This window comes from Anolis carolinensis, chromosome 2, assembly GCF_035594765.1.
Source record: "Anolis carolinensis isolate JA03-04 chromosome 2, rAnoCar3.1.pri, whole genome shotgun sequence".
Taxonomy (NCBI): domain Eukaryota; kingdom Metazoa; phylum Chordata; class Lepidosauria; order Squamata; family Dactyloidae; genus Anolis; species Anolis carolinensis.
In genome coordinates, this window is record NC_085842.1 from 302499076 (window position 1) to 302521227 (window position 22152).

General features: G+C 39.5%; 1 protein-coding gene across 7 annotated transcripts in view; it reads left to right on the forward strand.

The window, feature by feature from the left end:
* The window catches only part of lifr (LIF receptor subunit alpha), a 106438-nt gene that overhangs the window by 24419 nt on the left and 59867 nt on the right, over positions 1–22152 (forward strand). For 6 of the 7 annotated variants that reach the window (XM_062972466.1, XM_062972468.1, XM_062972470.1 and 3 more), the window contains one exon: positions 18613–18768. In XM_062972466.1, coding sequence (XP_062828536.1) covers positions 18684–18768 — 85 coding nt within the window. In that variant the 5' untranslated portion in view covers positions 18613–18683. Of the gene's footprint in view, positions 1–5127; positions 5149–18612; positions 18769–22152 lie in introns of those variants that run through there. The other variant, XM_062972469.1, reaches the window with a different exon arrangement.

Sequence of the window (22152 nt, forward strand, 5' to 3'; positions counted from 1 at the left end):
ATACACACCCATTATTCTTTGTTGTTGTGTGTCTTTCAATGATTTCTGACTTATGGTAAACGTAAGGTGAATTTATCACGGATTTTTCTCAACAGAATTTGTTCAGAGAGACTTTGCACTTGAGGTTGAGAGAGTACGACTTGCCAAAAGTCTTCTAGTAAGTTTCCATGTTGCTAGGCATAATAAAAATCAGTGGTGTGGTGGTGTCCTCTTATATTTGGATCTAAATATAAAGTCTTTATTACGTTTAGGCCTCATTTGTTAACATTTGTTATTTCAGAATTGTTTTATCTTTTCTTTGTAGACAATGACTTTTTGAAATTTAACATCAAAAGAGAAAAGAATTGCAGGCATACGGTGTAATTAAAACAATTTTATCCCATTAGATGTGCTAGCGTAAGTCAACTTTTCAACAAAGAAGTCTGACAAAACAAGTCTTTAAAGAAGTCTTTAATCAGGGATTAAAGTTTTGCGTATTGGCTTAACTAATGAGTACCTGAGATGTTAAATATTGCCACCTAGTGCTGCAATAAAGAAGCTTGTCAGGTAGGAATCATTAGGTAAACAAAATATTACTCAGTAATTTAAGGCAGTTTTAGGACTATGTTAGAGCCAACAAATCAGTACAGTAATGTAGCTAGATGCAACAAAAATGTGCAGGACAGGCTTTGAAATGACATTACCCAGTTTGGTACAATGTACCTTGCTCTCTCAAAGGTCAGGACCCGGAGAAAACAAACAATTGTGTGAGTTTGCAGCACACAGCTATGAACCACAGGGCAGATTTGATAATACTTAAGAGTGCAATCACCTAGGCCTCCCAGTCATTTTTTAGCTTCTTTCTGCTTGTCTTTAGTTTGGTGTAAATATTCCCAAATTAACAACATGTACATCTACAATTCAGTTAAAGAAATAAAAGGAAGGGAGGGAGGAGGAAAGCCAGGAATCCCATCCGAGTTGTGTGCTGTAGACTGATGGGTAACTTTTAATTTGACTTGGTAAACTGTCTTGACAAGCTTTTATCAGTCTTCTTTCTCTGAAGGACTCCTTGGAATAATTTTCAGGTCTCAGGAAATCTGTGCATAGAAATTATCTATGCAATTCTAGACTGCACCAATAGGAACACAGTGTCTAGATAGGCCTGCACAACCTGTGACTTTCCAGGTGCTTGTGCCTCCAAATCCCAGAAGCCCTATCCAGCTTGTCCAATGGTCAGGAATTCTGGGAGCTACATTCAAAATACCTGAAGGACCACAGTTTGTGCAAGCCTGCTGCTAGGTCAAGGAGAGTAATAGGTTTTCCCCTGATATTCATCTCCATTTCTAAACCGAAGAGCCAGTGTTGTCCATAGACACCTCCAAAGTTATGTGGCCAGCATGACTTCATGGAGTGCTGTTACCTTCCCACCGGCGTGGTACCTATTGATCAATTCACACTTGCATGTTTTTGAACTGGTAGTTTGGCAAAAGCTGGGGCTAACAGCAGAAGCTCACCCCACTCCCAGAATTCAAGCCACCGACCTTTCAGTCAGCTAGTTCAGCAGCTCAGTGGTTTAACCTGCTGCACCACTGGATTAAATTCTGGGAGTTAAATTCCAAAGCAGTTGAAGGACCACAGGTTGTGCAGGCCTCCTAGATCAAGGGGAGTAATAGTTCCATGCTATTCTGATTTGGTCAGTTCTCATCTGGAATCGTGTGTCCATTTCTGGGTGCCACAGTTCAAGAAGGGTGTTGACAAGCTAGAGCATGTTCAGGGGATGGAATCCAAAATGATCAAAGGCTTAAGTCAAGCCCTATGAGGAGGAGCTGGGTTTATTTAGCTTGGAGAAGAGAAGGTTAAGAGGGGACATGATAAGGCAGGGGGTTGGACTGGATGGCCTTCTAGTTTCTTCCAATTCTGTGATTCTATTATATATAGAGCTTAAGAGTAGCTGGCCATGGTTGGAGGAGTTTTGTGGATTAAAACCAGGACCGCCATCTTTTCTCTGCCAGTTGAGGTAGCTACTTTCAAAGCAACCACCTGTGATGTCTCATGGGCCTTGTAGTCCCGTTCCTAGTACTATTGTGGCAGACGAAGAGGAAAACATGGGATTTCCACCGGTTCAGCCAGAATCGGAGCCCCTGCACCTGGAGGATGTTTGCCCTCAAGAAGTCAGCCAAACAAGCCTTGGGCAGAATTCTCCCCCGTTTTCTCGTAGAGACAATTATAATAGAGATAGAGGAGCTAGGGAGGCGAATCGCCGGAGACCAGAATCGCAGCCAAACAATTAGCTGATTAGGTCTGCTTCCCTTGGGAAATTCTAAGGAGTCATGCATCTGGACAGAGTGGGTTTCACTTCTAGTTCTCCAGGGAAAGTGTTCTTCTGGCGGGAAACGAGACCCTATTTAGGTGTTTTGCCACGAAGGAAATCTTGCGGAGTCAACTCGTCAGCTTGAGGAGTGAGATCGTGTGTGGACTTAGTAATCCCAGTTCCTTGTTTCCCGGACCAAGTTCCAAGCCTGCCTTGCTTCACGTTTGACCGCGGACCTCGCCACGGACCTTGTTCTTGCTTCTTGTTTGCCTCGTACCAAGTCTTGTTTCGCCAAGAATCTAGTTTGTTTTCCAGCCTTGTTGTCAAGCTTCAATGGACTAAAAGACCTTGTCATCTCCCCACACTATTGCTTGGCAAAGTGTGTGTTTCGGTTATTGGATTATAACTTTGGACCTTAATATCACATATTGGACATTATTTTCCTGGACTATATTTGACCTTTCCTGAAAGGTCTACTTCTGAACTATATTCTTCACCTGTTTTTATTGACTTTATATATTCCTTTAATAAAGATAATAGATAGAATCTGGCCTTTGCGCATGGTTATTGGTGTTCTGTAGCCTGGGTCCTGACACCACCCCAGTATTTCTTACTGGGGTCTAGATCTCAATTGCTGGGGATTGTATAGTTGCAGTACAATTCTATTCATGTCTTGCTGGCAGGTTTTATAGAATCATAGAGTTGAAAGAGAGCACAAGGGCCATCCAATCAAACCACCTGTCATGCAGGAAAATACAATCAAAACACTCCCGACAGATGGCCTCTCTACAGGTCACCTGTAGGCTTTCTGCTCTGTTGCTGTGTAAATTGGTTTGGGCTACATAAACCATTGGCCTGATTCAACATTAGTGTTGTTGTTGTTGTTGTTGTTGTTGTTGTTGTTATTTCTTATTTATATCCTACCTTTCCCAGTTTGGGACTAATAGTGACTTACAACAGTCAAAACAAATACAGAAACAAAATTAAAAGCATACATACAAAAGTTTATAAGCAATTGAATTTGAAACCTTTTAAAACAACAACAACCCCAACAATTAAAATTAAAGGTCTAGCACATTATAAAAACCCTGAAAAATCAGTTCTCAGAGGCCTGCCAGATAATTTTAACAATAATAAAAGATACTAAGATGCCAGTTTAGCTTCTCTGCTTCTTTTAAAATATTCTTAAATGTTAAAACTCACGTAGTACTGATATGATAGGACTTCCTTATCTTCTCCATCCTGCAGTCCTCTGTCCTGACTGAAAATCTGTTAGTGAAGGGAACACTGGTATTGAGGGCATGTAGGAAATGAGAGTGGATCAGTACTGGGGTGTTCAACCTTTTGTTTCTGTTGATACAATTGTTGAATCAACAGTATGACATCTGTCTTAGGAAATCAGTGTATTAAAAAGTAGGTTAGAGTAGCGAGCACCTTGCTTGATTTACTTATTTTCCAAATATGGTAGTTTTTGATCTATGTGGATCATCCAAATATTTGACTCATCCAATAGGCATTCAAAGTGATTACAGTCCCAGAAATGATGTTGTGCAGTAGTTGTAGCTTGGCTGTTAAGTCTAAATTCTTTCGTTTCAAGCCTATTCCCTGTGTTTCTGTCCTTGTTAGATAAGGGGAACATGATTGTTCCTAATAGTCTTATTCTCCATGGAGAACGTGATGTGTTTATCAGTGCCTTCTGGTCATGATAGCTAATGGTTGTATATTAGCTCCAATATATATATAAAAAAACCCCAATATCTCTCCAAACACCAGCTGCCTGGGAACATAAGTATGAATTTTCTCTTGTGTTCATGTAGGTTTTCCCTAGGCAGCTGGTTTGGCATAGTTGGAACAGAATGCTGGACTTGAGTTGCATTTGCTCTGATTAAGAATGATTCATATGATGTTATGGCTCTTGCATGGTTTCTGTTTTGCAACAAGTATTTATCTGAAATTTAATATCACATTATCATCAGTTGCAGTTGGTGGCTTCCATGTTAATGGGGCGGTGAATCTACAGCATGAATATTTACTACGCTATACATGGTGCTGAACTTCTTTGGAAACTAGGGTTCAGCACCCTGGAGAGCTCTTTTGAAGCTTTGATTACAATCCAGAGTAGATTTACTGCCTCACTAATAGGCTGTTTTTAGTAACCAACCTGAGGAGTATGGCTCCAACAGTGTTGAAGATTGCAAATGGACCATTTCAAAGGAGTAGCAGTCAAAATTAGTGCAGAAGGCTAGATTCATTCCTTTTATTATAGTGCCTCCTCATTTTAAAGGCATTTTGGCACTAACAGCCTATTGATATGGTACAAATACACGAAATTGTTATACATGTGTTAAAAATTTTAAATAATTTATTGTGAACAGGGCATTGTGGTCATGGAATATCCTGTTAGCTGAAAGTGGTTTTTAGAGTCACATTAAGGAATGAGAGCCATTGACGGGAATTACATTGATTTCTTAGTATTCTACAGATTCCTGAAAGCGTAGATCTATACTTTCTCCTAAATTACCACTGGCTTAATCTTTTCTGTATCTCTCTCTGTATGTTTACCTGCTCTTGGACTTGAAAGAACAGGATTTAAACTTGACAGGATCAATGACCCTGTACAATTAATTCTTACATGGCTATTGATTATGTAACTAAAGCAGTGTATTTCAAAATAATGGAGCTGGCCCTCCCTCCTAAGAGGAACACATGACATTTTGAGTAGTGGGGTGAAAGAACCAGCAGATTCCAGGAAGAGAGAGGCTTCTGCTGTGGGAAGAGCCACATATGATCTTTGGTCTCAGCAGACAAAGGATAAACTTTAACAAAATTTCTCCAGGAACCACAGATGCTGCAAAAAGGTAGGGTATATTCTTGAACTTCTGGATAGGACAACTTCTTCCTTATCTGCTGGTCTCATGATAGATTAAGACACCCCTTCCAATGTCAGAGGTGGATTAATGATGCAATCCATGTATATCTACATAGTGTTGTAGGACCTGCAAATCCATGATCCCCTTTCAGAAGGGGAACCAAGTTACAAAAAAGTTTGGAGAAACCAGGAACTCAGCATCAATGGCTTATTGTTCATTGCTTGTGGAAATATTTTCTTTTTAATCTTCCTTGTTTCCCTTTATTTGCTCTTTTCTCCCTCTCTACCTCATAAAAACTATAAAGTATAAACTTCAGTTCTTGCTTGTAGTTTAATGACTCTCTTGGTTTTCAACAGCTTTTGATTGTACTGTTTGTTAACTTCGGGAGAACAAAAGTAGCTATTTACCTCATGCCAGGCACTCTGTTAACAGCCAGTCTCTCAAGTTTGTTCTCTGAACACTTCATGCCAACAAGTCTTTTTACCAGCTTAAGCAAATCATAAAGGGAGTCATCTCACAATAGCTGAAACTCTCAGTTTCCTATTATTTTTAAGTGACATTTCTTACTTTATTTGCCCCTTTTCTTGTAGCAAAAACAATGTCATAAAAATAAATAGAATCTTGTGGCACTTTAAAGACTAAGGCTGGAATTGTGTTTGTGCCTTTTGTCAGCATAACATGGACAGCAGGAGAAAAGAAGGCAGTGGCCATTGAGTAAAGGAGATAAAGCCGTCACCATTGTTTTGGAAGAAGAAAGCAGTTGGTTTGGAACAGCTTCTTTCTCCAGCGACTGCTGTCTGGATGGGTCCTCAGGACCAGGGTGTCCTGACAAGGCTCTATTGGGAAATTACTTGCCTTTCGGCACATATTATTTTTAAAGAGGGCTTTCCAAAGAGCAACTCTACTTTGAAGCCAGTCACTGCAGAGATAGATTTCTTCAAGCTGCCAGTATTCTTCTCCCATTAATTACAGAAACAGTTTTGCCAGAATTCCGTCGTGGCTGCTGTACAACCATGCAGAAACTGCCCTGTGTTCATGTAATGGATTGTTTTCATAGCTTAGCCTAATATATTTATTATGGAATAAGTGGAGTTTTGAGTCCAGGCCTCCAGGAGTCTTGTTACAATACTCAAACCACGACACCACACTGGCTCGTACCACACTTGACTCATCCAATTTCTGAAGTTTAAAAGGATGTGGCTACACACGTGTTTGTATGTATTATGGAGTGGGGAGAAAATTATGAAAAATAATTCTAATTTTATCCTTATTTTTTTCTTCAATTTGTAACTTATATGTACTCATTGTGAACTCATGCATTATGTGAATAGAGCCTGAGCTCTGTCTGATATGTTCGACAAGACCTCAATTACACTGCAATGCTGTAAGAAGAGCAGATGCAGTGGACCTTCAGCATGATAGACTTCCAGTTTCATATTTTTCTTACTGTGCTAAGCAGATCTGGGATGTTTTGACCTGTTTGCTAAATATCTCATTTGATACTTCACTGTATTTTAACTGTTGTTGTTTGTGTCTCTTAATTTTATATGTGTCTGGATGTGTGTGTTTTTATCTGCAGCTGTTTCGAATGCTTGCCGGCTGAGTCATGAATGTTGGGTTTTAAAACAAATATTTTGAATGAACAGGAGTGCCCCACCATAAAATAGGAAAAGGGCAAAACAAGGGATATGTATGAGATTAATGCCAATTAGGTTTGCAGATTTTCCAACATGTTTTTGAGGAGAATTCTTGCTTGTATAAAAGTTCCTATCAGTTAAGCTGGTTGCATTTCCATGCAATGTAAACCATGGTCTAACAATCAGTGTAGGGCTAGCAAGGAGCTACTATGTACTACTGACTGGCATGCATCTCTTTTTTTCTCCTTCTCTTTGTGTATGACTGAGAGAAAGTCATTGATAACTTAGTAACTTAGTTGTACCCCTCCCCGAAAGCTGGATTCTTGTATTGTCTAGTGCAGGAGCAATAGTGATCCAAAATCATGACTTCTCCTAAATTTGACTATCAATTTTACATGATCTGGGTAACACTATGAGTTAATATTCAAGAAAAGATCATGATGGTGGTGGTGTGGAAAGACAACAGCAAGGAATAATAGTGTTATTAAGTAGTGTAATAATACTTATTGTGTTCTCTTCTACCTGTATGTGATTTGCTCAGCCATGATGTAGTATGACAGTCACATACTGTAATTAACCTATTTGGAAAACCATTTCATGAATGCTTTGGCTAAACTTTTCCAGGCGTTTTAAAATCAAAAAAAGTAAATAAAAAGACATATACAGTAACTCTGTTCAAAAGTGCCAAATATAAACATGCTGTCAATAAGCTTGGCTATAAATTATTTAAATTAGCCAAGGCAGCTTTGAAGAAAGCTTTGGAGTTTTATACATTTATAAGCACCAGATTAAAATAGAATGTTGTAACTATGTTAATAAGTGTTGAACATGTTTATCTAAACTGAAATGAGATGAGGAGTACAGTATTGGTTTCACAATGTTTATTATTGAAAATGAGGATGATGTGAATGGTTTCAGAAACAATGTAAAGTTTTGACTGCTGGGTACATCTACTCTGCAAAATTAATTCAGCTGATATTGTTTTCATTGCCTTGACTCAATGCTATGTGAAAGAGTACTGGTGCATCACTAAGTGGTATGCAAAAAAAGGAAGCACCTAACTATGTAACATTCAATTCTCAATGCGGAGCTTAGACTTTATTAAAGTCTAAGATGTCATGAAGCTGTAGTTCTTGGCATTCCTTAACATTTTCTGTCCCAGCCAAGTCTGTGCTGAAACTTGGATTCCAAATATATATGAAGGATCACATGATCCATACTTGAATTTAAGAGTACTTCTTAAATTTGTTCTGGTTATAATCCTCAAAGCCATTTATAGTGTCCCAAGTCCTCCACCTGTGGATTTTGCAATCAGTAGTGTTAAAGATTAACACAATTATGAAAACAAGTTAATATTTGGGTAAATGGAGTTAAGGTAGGGGGCTTAATATATATTATACATTTTTTGCACATAATTTTTGTGTTGTTTCTGCAGACATGTTTTTTATTTGTTACATTTATGTTTTTGTTTTGTTATGTACTAAGTCAGTGGTTCTCAACCTGTGGGTCCCCAGATGTTTTGGCCTTCAACTCCAAGAAATTCTAACAGCTGGTAAACTGACTGGGATTTTTGGGAGTTGTAGGCCAAAACACCTGGGGACCCACAGGTGGAGAACCACTGTACTAGGTGGTTTCCAAAATCTTTAGAGGAAAATGAAAAAGATAGCTGTGTCTGGAAAAGGCTCATGGAAAAGGAAAACAGCAGAAGAGTGCAAACTGTTGACAAGAGGTTCTTGAGTGACCTTTGCCCCTTTTCCAAATCTTCAGATTTCTTTCACCTTTGTGACCTGCTTGGTTGGTCAGATGTGTGTGTGTGGGGGGGGGGGGGGGAATTCCAAACTGCCATACTGTGGGGGGTGCCGTACTGAAATAAGCCAGGCACTAGGTTTTAGGGCTTATACTTCTCTTTCCAGATCTCTCTTTCAGTTTGCTTTGTCCTCAGACTGAAAGAAAGTCCCTTATCAGCTCTGTAATTAGCTCTTATCGATTCTCTGTCAAATACAAGTCCTGTGAGAGATTAGTTTATCTCAGCCCACAGGAAGTTATGTGGGGGGAAAAAGGGGGGGTCAGACAGGAAAATACTAGGTGAAATATTTCACTTAACTTTGGAAATTAAAAGTGCTTCCTTTTGGTGACTGTGTTTTGGATTTTTCAGAGCAACCAGTCGAGACAAATCTGCATAAATCTGTTTCTGTAGCCTTGAGAGACACTGTTTTATAGTGGCTCCGATCCCTCTTGGATGACTGTACCCAGAATGTGGCGCTGCGGAACTCCTGTTTGAACTCCATTGTCCTGTGGGTTCCATTTTGTCCTCAGGGACCTCATTGACCTCACTGTTCCAATTTGTCCCCCATGTTGTTCAACATATACATAAAACCGCTGGGAGAGGTCATCCGGAGTTTTGGAGTGTGGAGCCACCTATATGCAGATGATTCCCAACTCTACTCCTCCTTCCCATCTCATTCAAAAGAAGCTGTCCTGATCCTAAACCAGTGCCTGTCATCAGTAATGGTTTGGATGAGAGTAAACACATTGAAACTTAATCCAGACCAGATGGAGGCACTCCTGGTCAGTTGTTAGGCAGTCCAGGGAATAGGGATCCAGCCTGTGCTGGATGGGGGCACACTCCACCTGAAGACGCAGGTCCGCAGTTTGGGGGGCTTCCTGGACTCAGGGCTGAACCTGGAGACCCAGGTGTGAGTGGTGCCTGGGCCTTTGCACAATTAAAACTTGTCCACCAACTGTGCCCATTCCTTGAGGAGCCAGATCTGGTCACAGTGGTACATGACTTAATTACATCTTGTATGGGTTACTGTAATGTGCTCTACGTGGGGCTGCCCCTCAAGAGTGCTTGGAAACTTCAGCTGGTCCAAAGAGCTGCAGCCAAGTTGGTCACTGGGGCTGGCTTCAGGGAGTGGACAGCCCCCCTGCTGAAGCAGCTCCAATGGCTGCCAGTCTCTTACTGGACATAATTCAAAGTGATGGTCATGAGCTTTAAAGCCCTAGATCAGTGGTTCCTAAACTTATTTGGCCTACCGCCCCCTTTCCAGAAAAAATATTACTCCGCACCCCCTGGAAAGGAGGCCGTGACTTAGAGGGGTGGGTGTGGCTCCTTCTCAAGAAGGTGGGGCTGAGCCTCTCCCCTAGTCCAAGATGCAAGGCTGGGAGGGGGAGGCGGAGGTGGGTGGGCCACAAATAGGTGTCTAGGACTGGAATGGGTGGAGTTACGAGCTCTGAGGCAGGGCTGAGCTTCTATCCCTGTCCTGCAGCGCCTGCCAGGACACAGGGGGCGGGGCTAGAGGAGTGGGCGGGGCCTCTTCCCAAGTGCCTGATGGGGCTGAACCTCTATACCCTGCCCCGTGTTCTAACAAGTGCCTCAGGGGAGGTATAGATCCTCAGCCCTGTCTCGGGCTCTTGGGAAGAAGCCATGCCCACTCGTCTAGCTCCATCCCCTGTGCCTCAGGTGCTCAGCCCTGTCTCCAGAACTTGGGAAGAGGCCCCGCCCCACCCCTGTCTCCTAATAAGTGCCATCACCGCCCCCCTGGATTGCTGTAGCACCCACCAGGGGGCAGTAGTGCCCGTTTTGGGAATCACTGCCCTAGATGGTTCAAATCCAGGCTATTTGACCGACTGCATCCCCTTATATGAACCTGCCCGGCCGGAGATCCTCAGGAGAAGGCTCTTCTCTAGGTCCCACCTCCATCTCAAGCTCGGTCGGTGTTAACCCTTCCCTATGCTACACAAAGCTAATATATAGATATATTTGGCTGGAGTTACACTTTAAAATGTACCTGTTCTGGCTTACAAGCAAACTCAACTTAAGAGCAAACCTAATTTGGGGACTGCCTGTATATTAGAATAAGATATATGGTAATAATTTGAGCACAGATAGTGACTAGTCCTCACTGCACCTAAAACACATAGGTGAGAGTTACCCAGCTCTGTAAACAAAATGGTGAAAGTTTAAAGGTGGACAAAAATAAAGTATGGTATAGCCCTTGTACTTGTGGGACCTGTAATGGTGGCTTTATCCACATCTGAAAAGTATGTATCCTCTAGGAATTTTCTTGGCCCTATGGGCAATTCTGTGGTAGCTATCCCTCTCACATACAGGACCCATGCTGTAGTACTATTTCATACCATTGATGTATTTAAGCAGTGACAATCCCATCATATTACTCTAATGGCCTTTCGCACCTTCATATGAATAGTAGGAGGTAGGGGCTGAGAACAGGTGGTAGGGGCTGAGAACTATTGATAGATGTGGGTTGTGGGGAAATTAATAGGCCCAGGATGGCTTGGTAGGGATCTCAAGGGAATATACTATGTAGCTGAAGGATGAGAAAGGTCTTCTGCTGACCTCTTCAGTAGAAGACCTTCCCAATTGGCCCCAGATTTGAAATCTCTTGTGAAGGGTATGCCTGTACAATAATTCCCAAGTGCTATCAAATTGTGTAAGATGGGAAAGAACACTTTTGCAAACATTACACCCTGAGCTTTATTTTGAAAGGATGTAGTCAGCTGAGCAAATTGTTAGCAGAAATGCATTCCTGTGTCAAATTAGAGCACAAATTAAGTTTGATTTGATAAAGAGTAGAAGTCTGAGACTGAAAATAATAAGTCAGCAAGGTTTGCTCTTAAGAAAATAAGTTCATCTTCTGTTTCTGTAGCTTTATCTTTACTGTGAGCCAAATTGGCAATTTGCGTTCATTTCCCAGAAATGCTGTGCTGCTTCTGGAATGGACTTGTAATTAGGGGAAATATTTGGAAGTTTTTTTTATATTGGCAATGATAACAGCATGTGCACTATGATGCATGTATCTCTTGAGACTTTCCTCTTCCTGCCGAAATAATGACTATAATACACACATACATACATGAACGTTTGTATTATAAAGTAGTATATTGTAGGTTTTCCCTCCTAACTCCTGTCTTCATAGTAGGGATTTTTGGGGAAAGAGTCCAATTATAGTCTCTGATCCTAGTTAACCTAATTAGTACCTATATAGCTTTTAGTTGATTAGTACTGGTTACCTTAATTTTCCAGCCCTTAGGATTGCCATAAATTGGAAATGAGTTGAAGGCACAATAAGAACAAAGCTGTCTTGGAGATCATCTCAGATATTTGCTAGAATGAGATGTTTTTTACTGGCTTAGTTTTTAGAGTCATCGTGACATTCAGAAAGATCAAGCCATTGGCGCAAAGCTGTTACAGGGATAGGTATGAGGTTAACTTGTGATTATATGAACATAAGCATTAGATAATAGTATTTTGTTCTTCTATTATACTACATATGGTCTGCTGCCTGAGTTCGCTATCTCAGTCTACTTGGTTATTTCCAGCCCTGCCTATTGAAAGTAGATAATTCAAAAGTTAAATTAGAAGACACTAAACACCCTTTTTTCCGGCACTTCTCCAGAAAAATAGTTAGTGCATATGTGTTTGTATCACACAAAAAGAGAAAGAGAATGTTCATAAGGGAATGAAACAATTAAAAGGATATATTTGCCCTTGGCCATCATAAATGTCCATTATTGATAATGAGGTGTTGAGGATGTGGCTGCCAAGTTACAAATCTGGTTATGATTTAGATTCAATATTCACTCTATTGTCTAAACATAATAATCATGACCAAATGTTTTTATTAGTGTGAAAGTTCGTGCCTGTACAATTTTCAGCTGAAAAATAAAAGCAGTTGAAATGCAAGGCAGGATCATGAATTTGTATTACTTTTAACAATCAGCCATTATTATTGATGTAAAATCTTTGCTATTGTCTGTTACATGGTATTTGCAAAAACAGCTATGATAGTACTTCAGTCTTTATGGTCTTTAGATACAAAGTCAACATAGTAAAGGTAAAGGTTTTCTTCTGACATTAAGTCTAGCTGTGTCTGACTCTGGGGGATGGTGCTCATTTCCATTTCTAAGCCGAAGAGCTGGCGTTGTCAATAGACACCTCCAAGGTCATGTGGCCAGCATGACTGCCAGCATGTACCTTCCTGCCAGAGCAGTACCTATTGATCTATTCACATTTGCATGTTTTCAAACTGCTAGGTTGGCAGAAGCTGGGGCTAACAGCGGGAGCTCACTCCGCTCCTTGGATTCAAACTTCTGACCTTTCAGTCAGCAAGTTCAGCAGCTCAGCGGTTTAACCCACTGTGCCAGTAGGGGCTCCAACAAAGTCAACATATTTAATCAAAATAATTAAATGTCTGCATGCCTGTTAGGAATAGCACAATGCAACAGGCCTCCATGTCTATGCACATTAATGGCATAGAAATCTTGCAAGATCAGCAGCTGTATCTATGTATATTACCTTTCCATTAGACTTTGCCATGGATTTGTAATTCCACTCCTACGTTTTACCAAATTTAATTATTTCTTTTTCTCACTTGTTTAATTTTAATGGCTTGCCATTGGTCATAATGCTTTCGCATTGATAATGCCACTTCCAAAATTACAGGATTTTATTTTCTTTCCCCCACACCCTTAAAATAAAGCTTGTGCAGAAAAAGCATTTACAGAAAAGTGAAGTGAAGTGCCATAGTTTGGAGGCAGAACAAATGCTTTGCTTGCAATTGACCACAAGTCCAGTCCTTGGTATCTCTAAGTAGGAGTAGGAAAGATACCAATCTGAAACCTTAGGGAGTGGCAATCTGGTCAGTATAGACCAGAAGCGGAGAACCCATGGCCCTCTAGATCAGTGGTTCTCATCATAGCCAGTATCAAAGGATTTTGGGAGCTGAAGTCCCCAAATATTTGGAGGACGAAAGATTTTGAACCATTGCTCTAGACCAGTGATTTGGACTTCAACTCCCAGAAATCCCAGCCAGTTTACCAGCTATTAGGAACTGTGGGAGCTGGTCCAAAACACCTGGAGGCCCAAAGGTTGGGAACCACTGCTCTAGATTATGTTAGACGGAATCTCGCATCATTCTGGACCATCAGCTAAACTGGCTAGGGCTATTAGAAATGGAATAAAACATCTGTAGTACAAACTAGATTTGGAAAAGCTATTGCAGAGAATATTGTGTTGGATGGGTCAGTAATAACTTTCCAGATTCTATGTACATTTATGGAGAAAGCTGGTTGTACAATATTTCATTTCTTCCAATAATTGGGCCAGAGCATTCATATCAAGCAAAATGTTGTGAGTTCCAAACATTTTTCTAGCAATTTTCCTAACCCTTCATCAGTCTAGCCCAGACTTTACCAGGGAAACATAAAATTAGTTTGCCCATGGCAAAAAGAAGCATTCCGCTGAATAGAACTTATTTACGATGAATGAGATCTGAGTTTTCCCCTCCCCCATGAAGTGATTTTTTTGAATTCATCCCAAAAAGCAAAGTTCCAAGCATCTTCTTATATAAATATTATTGTGTATAACTCTTTAATTATCTTCTTGTGATATATGCTGTTATTATAGGCAGATAACAAGGATATGTAAAAAATGTAATCTTTGCCTGATTTGGTGACATTTCCCTTTGTAAGAAAGGGTTTGTGAAAACCAAGGCATTAGTGTATAAATTTGTTAAGTGTGTACGTGGATCTGATCTTCTAAGACTTGTAATGTTTTCCTACAGAGCAGTGGAGAGCATTCCAAGATCTTCAACTGATATTTAAAATCTAAGGAGTGAACAATTCCTGGCTTATCAGGACCTAGTCCTAGTCCCTCAGTTCCATTTAGAGTTCTTTACTTGATAAGGAAACTCTCTTACTAAAAGAGAAGGCATGGTAGGAGTCCTTCCCTCCCTTCATGGATACCAGGATAAAGGCTCTGCTAGCTATTTGGGAAATTTATTTTTTCCTAAGAGCTCCTGCAGTGTCATGGAGTTCTTGTGGGGAAATTACATTTCTTGAAGAGGAACTAGTATATATATTCATCCTGGAAAAGAAGTGCTGAAGTTACATTTTCATCTTCCTCTTGAGGAAGATTTGCAATCACCATGTGTTGTTTTTTAAAAAAATCTCCATCTCCTGAGGTGGGTTAGTTCCTGCCTTGGGAAGTAGGTTAGCTGGAGAGTGATTACCCAGTAAGCTTTTAAGGCAGCAAAAGGAGTGTTTCGCCACAGATATTTTAACAGTACTAACCATTGGATCTTCCTGAAAAGTCTTAAGACTACATAAAATTGGAAAATCATGTCTGTCAAAATTAGAATCCAGAGAAGGTAGTTTCCAACCATTAGGGCAACTTTTCCCAACCCTATTCATTTCAGATTATTTTGTTATCTAGCTTCCCTCATTCCTGACTAATGGTCATTCTTGCAGTATGTTGATAAGATAACTGGGCTCTTAAGATGTACTTAAATTGCAGAAGGTTGCATTGGACAGTTGAGCTAAGTGTTGTTTTAGTGCATGGGATTCTGTTAGCTTATGTCTTTACAGCAGAGATAGAAAACAGAATGATCTGGGACAGAGGGGGATTTTGGCTCCCAAGACCCTTTGTGGGTTATATTAGGCTTGAAAATGTGATTGTCTCTAACAGCCAAAATCAGGAGTGACCAAAAAGGTCAATATATGGGTGTGTATTGATTGCAAGTGAAGAGTTTCTGGGACGATCTGTATATTGCAACACAAACCCCCGTTTCCTTGGGAAGAGACAAGTTTTTGTTTATTGTATTCATTTATTTATTTTTGCCAAAAAATACCTTTTGGAGTCAGGAGCAGCACTGTGAATCTACAAAAAGGCTTTAGAGAACTACATTTGACCTGTGTGTCACATTTTCTTTCCCTGCTTCTTGACTCAACTGCTCATAGGCTGTCTCTTACTTTAAGTGTCATTTCAATTGCTCACATTTCACTGACCGTGGTTAGATGCTTCTGAGTGTTAAATCATGGTTAGGTGATGAAGTAAGGTCATGATTATAGGAACTGGCCCAAATATGAAATCAAGAGATGATACAGACCAGTTGAAGTGACCATTTCCTTATCGGTTGCACTTTATCTTGTTCTATCAGTTGGATATAGCCACAGGGTCCATCCCCATCCCAAGTTGCTCTCTCATTGATTGAAGCACTTTAGCCAACTACCTTGTGTTTACAAAATTCACTCGGTGCACTTTGCCCAGTTCATTTTTATGACTTTTATTCTGGTGTCTAAGTCATGTTTTACTATGCTCACCATTTTAACTTTACTATGTCAATGTGTAAAATTTTATATTTGTGTTTGTGTTTCCTTTTTGATGTGTTTTATTTTGTTTGCTGTATTTACTTGGGCTTGGCCCCATGTAAGCTGCTCCAAGTCCCTTCGGGGAGATGGAAGCGGGATACAATAATAAAGTAGTAGTAGTAGTAGTAGTAGTAGTTATTATTATTATTATTATTATTATTATTATTATTATTATGTGCCATTTTGGAATGCTTTCCATATAAAAAGAGAACTCTGTGTAAAACACCAACCACCAATTTACTCATCAGGGAGAGAAGTTGTAGTCCAGTCCATCCCCATCCCTTACATGCTAGTCTTTCACTTTCAGGGAAAAACTGTTAATAACTGTGGGTTAAGTTAGCCTGTGGGGAGAAATAAAAAATGAAGCTGTCTTATGACTAATGCCTTGCATGTAATAAAGCTCACAGTTGTCACAATATTGCTGAAAAATGGGTGAGATAAACAGGAGCTGAATTACAAGTTCTGTTTGAGATAAAACAGACTCTCTGAATGCTCATGTTATCAGTGCTAATGTTTTACGTAAGTAAACCCTTAAAAGAATGGAATGATTTTTGTTTCTGTTCCTTATAAAGCAGAACATTTGTTCAAACATTTAATGCTGAGGTTTGATACCTATATTCAACAATTGCCCATTCAAATCTGTGACAAAAACATGCATAAAGGGGCTTATTTCTCTCGCCACATCTTGTCCGTTACTGAGCATGTCATAAAATGTATTGCTTGGGTTTATACCTTGTGCTTTAATAGCACTTCGCTACAATAACATTAAATCTGTTATGAAACCACAAATAAGGGAAACAGAGTTACCAAATACTTCACTTTTGGAATTACTAGGAAACCTTTTGGTTACCCTAGTTATTTGACAAATTAAACTATTCCTATGTAGATAAGGCATTTATATTTTTTATTGGAGGGAAAATATAAGAGGCTCCATCCTATGAGCATATTTGTTCTTGTGCACATGAAGTAGTAGAAACTCAGCCATGTTTTTATCAAGGGATACATCTTGCTTTAATCATGCCTATTCTACAGAATATTCACAGCAGGAATAAAGAATTCTATCTTTCCCTTCTGCTCTCTCACCATTACAGATAAGGTCCCTAAATTTCGTGTTACTGTAATAATAAAGTACTCTCTTAGAACTACTCAGGTAACATGTGGAGCTGGGTAGAATTATGTACAAGTGGAATTTTGTGATTTACTTTATTTTATTATTAAATGTGAATTTTATGTTTTTATTGTATTTCATCTTATTCTGTTTTATATGTCTTCTGGTAAAAGTAATTCTCTTTTTTAATGCTGGTCTATGACTGTAATATATTATTGATTGATTGAAAATGTATCACAATTACATACCGTGTATTGCAATTACATACTTTTCTTCATGGAGGAGGAACTTTAAAAATCAGTTTTATAGCATGGCTCCGATTAACATTATGAAGGACATGATATAATTTTCAAAGTGTACAATCCAGTTGAGTTTACTGCTAGTATACAAAAGGCTGTTATTTGAAGAGATCTGGAAGAGCCTCATATACACTATAAATTGTTTAAAGTGGTTATAGTGTAATCAGTTTAGGGCTAAGAAAGAAGCATTCATATGGTTTGGTGTGAGTGAAAATTGCAATAATCATTAGGTGAGAGCTGTAGGGATGCTGTGAGGACAGATAAGACCTGGTTGAACATACATGTTGAACTTTGAGCTCTCTTTATCAATACATACTTGAATCTTTGCATTCTTGTGTCTGTCTGTCTTCTTTGCATGAAATAAAAATACTGATCATTCAGAGAGCAGGATGTTTTCTTAGGAGAAGGGATGGAGAAAAGGCTTAGCAAAACATTCTACTTTTGGAAAATTTTCAGTGGGACATTTAATTAAAAGAACACGGCCAAATGGGAGTAAATTGCAGACCAGCTGGCAAATAACAAGTCATAACTACTTAAAATATAGTGTGTTGCTTCTCTATTATGATGGTTTTTGAAAGCCAAAGCTTGACTCAAGTAGTTTCAAAGAAACATTTAGGTCAAGAAGAGTCAACCGCAATGCACTTGCTTTGCTGGCAGTGAGTTAAAAGAAAATGCAAACTCTGCCCATAGAAACAGAATATAATACACTTTAGGGCTGTCTTACAAAAGTTGGTCAAAACAGAAATGATGTGTGAAATCTTTCACTAGAACTCCTGATGGGTTTTTATTTCAAACCCAACTACTACTGAGAAAACTACTGAGAGGGAAGGAGAAGAACTTGGACCAGGGTCTTGGGACAGAGCTGGGGGAGAGAGTGTTTTAACTTTCTTTTGACACATTTATTTGTCTGATTGAAATCAAATTTTCCCTGCCCTCAAAGTAATAATGTACATCTCTTTCTTTCTTCTTAGGGCTAGTAGTAAATTCAGGAGGATAAGTGTAAATATTGTCCATGTTAAACACATCATTTCCTAAAGTTCTTGTTGTATAAGGCTTCCGAGGTTCACCCCTTAAACAGACTTTATTTGAAACTACACCAAAAAAAATGAGCAGTGCAGTTTGTAAACATTTTCTGCAGTTTGCAGTCTAAGACCCTGCAGAAATGTATAACTTTCAATAATATAGTCCTATACTATTTTGGAAATTTATGGCTTCTTTTCTTTCTTTTTATTGTCAGAACCTACTTGTGTGAACGATGATATCTTTCCTTTCTGAGCTGAACAGTTATGCAGACTGAACTGTAGAAGAATGTGGATTTATCGAATTCAGTGCTGCCTATTGGCAGTAGCACATCTGTACCTCCTCAATCATTTGGTCTACAGTCAAGAATCAGGTTGGTGCATTTTTATACATCTTGCTGCTGTGGTTTCCCTCAATGATTTCTATGTCATGACTTTTTAGGCTTTGCACTGGCTTTCTCCATGATGACACATGCCTTATTTTGCATTCAGCTTCCATAAACTGGCCAAAGGGAGTACGTCAAAAAATCTAGAGGACACCACTTTGGAGGAAGTTGTTTCATGTTGTAATGCGTGATTTGATCTTGAACATTAGAGTGTGGAACTTTAAGGATGAATTTTAAACAAAAATTGTTAGCCATCTTACATAAAGATGGAGAAAAGGTAGACTTGTGGGACATTTAAGACTATAGTGGGCCCTGTATTCACTGATGTTAGGGATGCAAAACCCCCACAAAAAATGGAAATGTGAATAAAACAACCACTTGTTTTTTATCAGAGATAATGCTTCTCGTGCAGTCTGTAAGTCCTCCAGCACAACTTCATGTTCAACTTCTACTGGGAAGTGACTATAGAATTATTCTGGAAGACTTACAAATGCCCTCAGAAGTATTCTCTCTGGAAATCTCTAGGTCCTCCAACAAAACCGATAGTTGAACACAGATTCACACTAGAAGACCTAGAGATTCATAGAGATAATGAAGGGGCCGGGCTGTGGCGCAGGCTGTTGAGCAGCTGCAATAAATCACTCTGACCATGAGGTCATGAGTTCGAGGCCAGCCCGTGGCGGGGTGATCGCCCGTCAATTAAAAATAAAAAAATAGCCCCTGCTCGTCGCTGACCTAGCAACCCGAAAGATAGTTGCATCTATCAAGTAGGAAATAAGGTACCACTTATAAAAAACGTGGGGAGGCAAGTTTAACTAATTTACGACCTGGAATGAGGAAGTGCCGTCAGAGTGGATGATGAAGCAGCTGCTCCCCCCTGTGGCCAGAATCGAACATCCCCTCAGGAGAAGGTTAAATTGCCTTTGCATCTGTCTGTCTTGGTCTCTGTTTGATGTGTTTATGGGCATTGAATGTTTGACCTATGTATGTATAATGTGATCCACCCTGAGCCCCCTTTGGACTGAGAAGGGTGGAATATAAATACTGTAAATAAATAAAATAAATAAATAATGTGTTTTGTATATAATCCAGTCTGCATACATCATACCTGCAAATGTAGAAAGTCAGTTGTACCTGGTTTATTACACTGCCTGAACAATTAGAAAGCATATGCAGAAATGTAATAAAACATATAAGAATGCGTTCTCAGTTATGGCTGTATGTATTCTGCAGTCACAGCATAATAGTGGTTATTAGAGTTCTGAGGAAATCTTGGCTTTAAATCCCCGCCCCACCAACCCTGGCTTAAGATCGTGATATAGATTGAAAAGGAGGAAATACCAGGAGCTGATCACTATCAAGGCACAGAGAGAGTAGGGAACAGAAATAAAGAGGGCCAAAATGCTTGCTGTGGAAATAGCTTCCAGTGGCTGCATCCTTCAGGTTTCATCATCATTTGAATTCTTGGAGGAGAAGAAAATCAGACCAACTTGATGAGAGCATCAGGTCTCCCTGTTGAAAGCTTGGTCAGCTTTGTGCACCACACACATCAAAGTCTTGCTGAGGAGGCTGTGTAATTACCAGTGACTCATTGTGGTGCCCTGGATTAGGTTTAAGACTTACTGATGTGGTTGACTATAAATTAGAGTGAGCACTTTTTACTTTCTCCTCGTTGCTTTGTTTTGAGTCCTCAGGAGTTTCTTGAAAGCTATGACAAAACCACAGTTTTGAGGAAAGTTCTATTTCCGATCCAACAGAAGTGGAAAACTGCAGGTTTGGTGACGATTTTTCTGAAGTTCACACAGACTATCAATAATGGAATACTCCCTCCCCCAAAAACCGCACAGAAATGATCAGAATATAGAATGCCTGGTATTTTCAAGAGTTAAATAGTGCCAACTATTTAAAAGATGATTAATTGCTCTGGACATTTCCAGGAGAGGCAATTCGCCCTCTTTTTGGGCCAGCAAAAGTGATCTGGGAAGCCAGAAGGGCCCAAGAGTCATGAAAAGAGACTTCATAGACATGTGATCCCAAGGCTACAACTGGCCCATCTCTGACATTTGACTAGCCTTTGAAATGTGTAGGAAGCAAGGTCACCTGTAACACACATTTTATTTGGACTTAAATTTAACCTTGTAGAAATCTTTAACCTTATGTGCTCCCCTCTCAGGACAACACCAAGGATTTTGAAAGTGCTTGCTTCTGTTTCATATAATCTTTATCTCTGTGTTTCTATCGCTAATATTAACTTTGGTTGGTAGGAAACAAGCTGATATCAAACCATACTTCATTTCTGAAGTTGACTACAGAGAGTGTGGTGTGAGGGGGGGAGGATCATAGGAACTATTTTCCAAAATATGACATTTACAAGTTGTGGTAATAAGTTTGCTTTCTTTTGTTATTCTCTTATTTATTTATTTTGTAGCTACAAGCATAAAAACTGGAGGAAAGGTACCTTTCAACCATCACAAGGCACTCCTGTTTAAAGTTTATCCTTTAGATTTTGATTTCCACCACATCTCTGTTGCCTTTTTATTCAGTGCAACTGAAATTTGGCTCTTTTAATTTATAGTTTGACCTCTATCTGTATTAAAAAGAATGAGGTATTTTATGATGTACTGGATGCCAAGACATATTCATTCATCTTGTTCTCTGGATTGAGAATTTTAGCTAGTGTGCTAAGTATGAACAATGCTGAATGGAAAAACAGCTGCCCTCAAGAGAATAAGAGAGACGTAGCCAGACAGCTGCAGTATATAGAAATATGATTCCCATTTCAGTCTTTGTAAATAAAGAGGGAGAGCACCATTTCAGCAAAGATAACTCTGGAACAAGGAACATGGGACCCCATTGATGTTATTAGATTGCAACTCCCATCAGCCCTAACTGTCATTGCCAGTTGCAAAGTATAGTGGAACCTGAAGTCCAATGACTTTTGAAGATATTCCTCATCTCTGTTCTTGGGAAACTAACCAAAAAGTGGAGCATTTTGTCCAAAACCCTGTGTAATACGGTGACAAACTACTTCTACATAAATCTATAGCAACTGTCTATACAAATTCTACAATGCTGATAATGTTTGGCATGTAAGAATAGTTATTTTAAAAAGAGGCACAATGAAGTCATAGAATACGAAGGCAGGAGTAAGGAGGATTGAATTTATGGGATATGCTGGCAGTAGTTGGTAGGAGCTGGAGCCCAAGGACAACCACAGGACTAGAGTGTTTTCAGCTCTTCTTTGGAGCAAGCATAGTGTCATCTACCACAGTGACTACAATCTTGGTTAGGATTTGGCCTGAAAAAACATAGCAACACATTGTTTTGCAGTATTATTATTGACTTCTAGTTTAGTTTTGCCAGGGAAAAAAA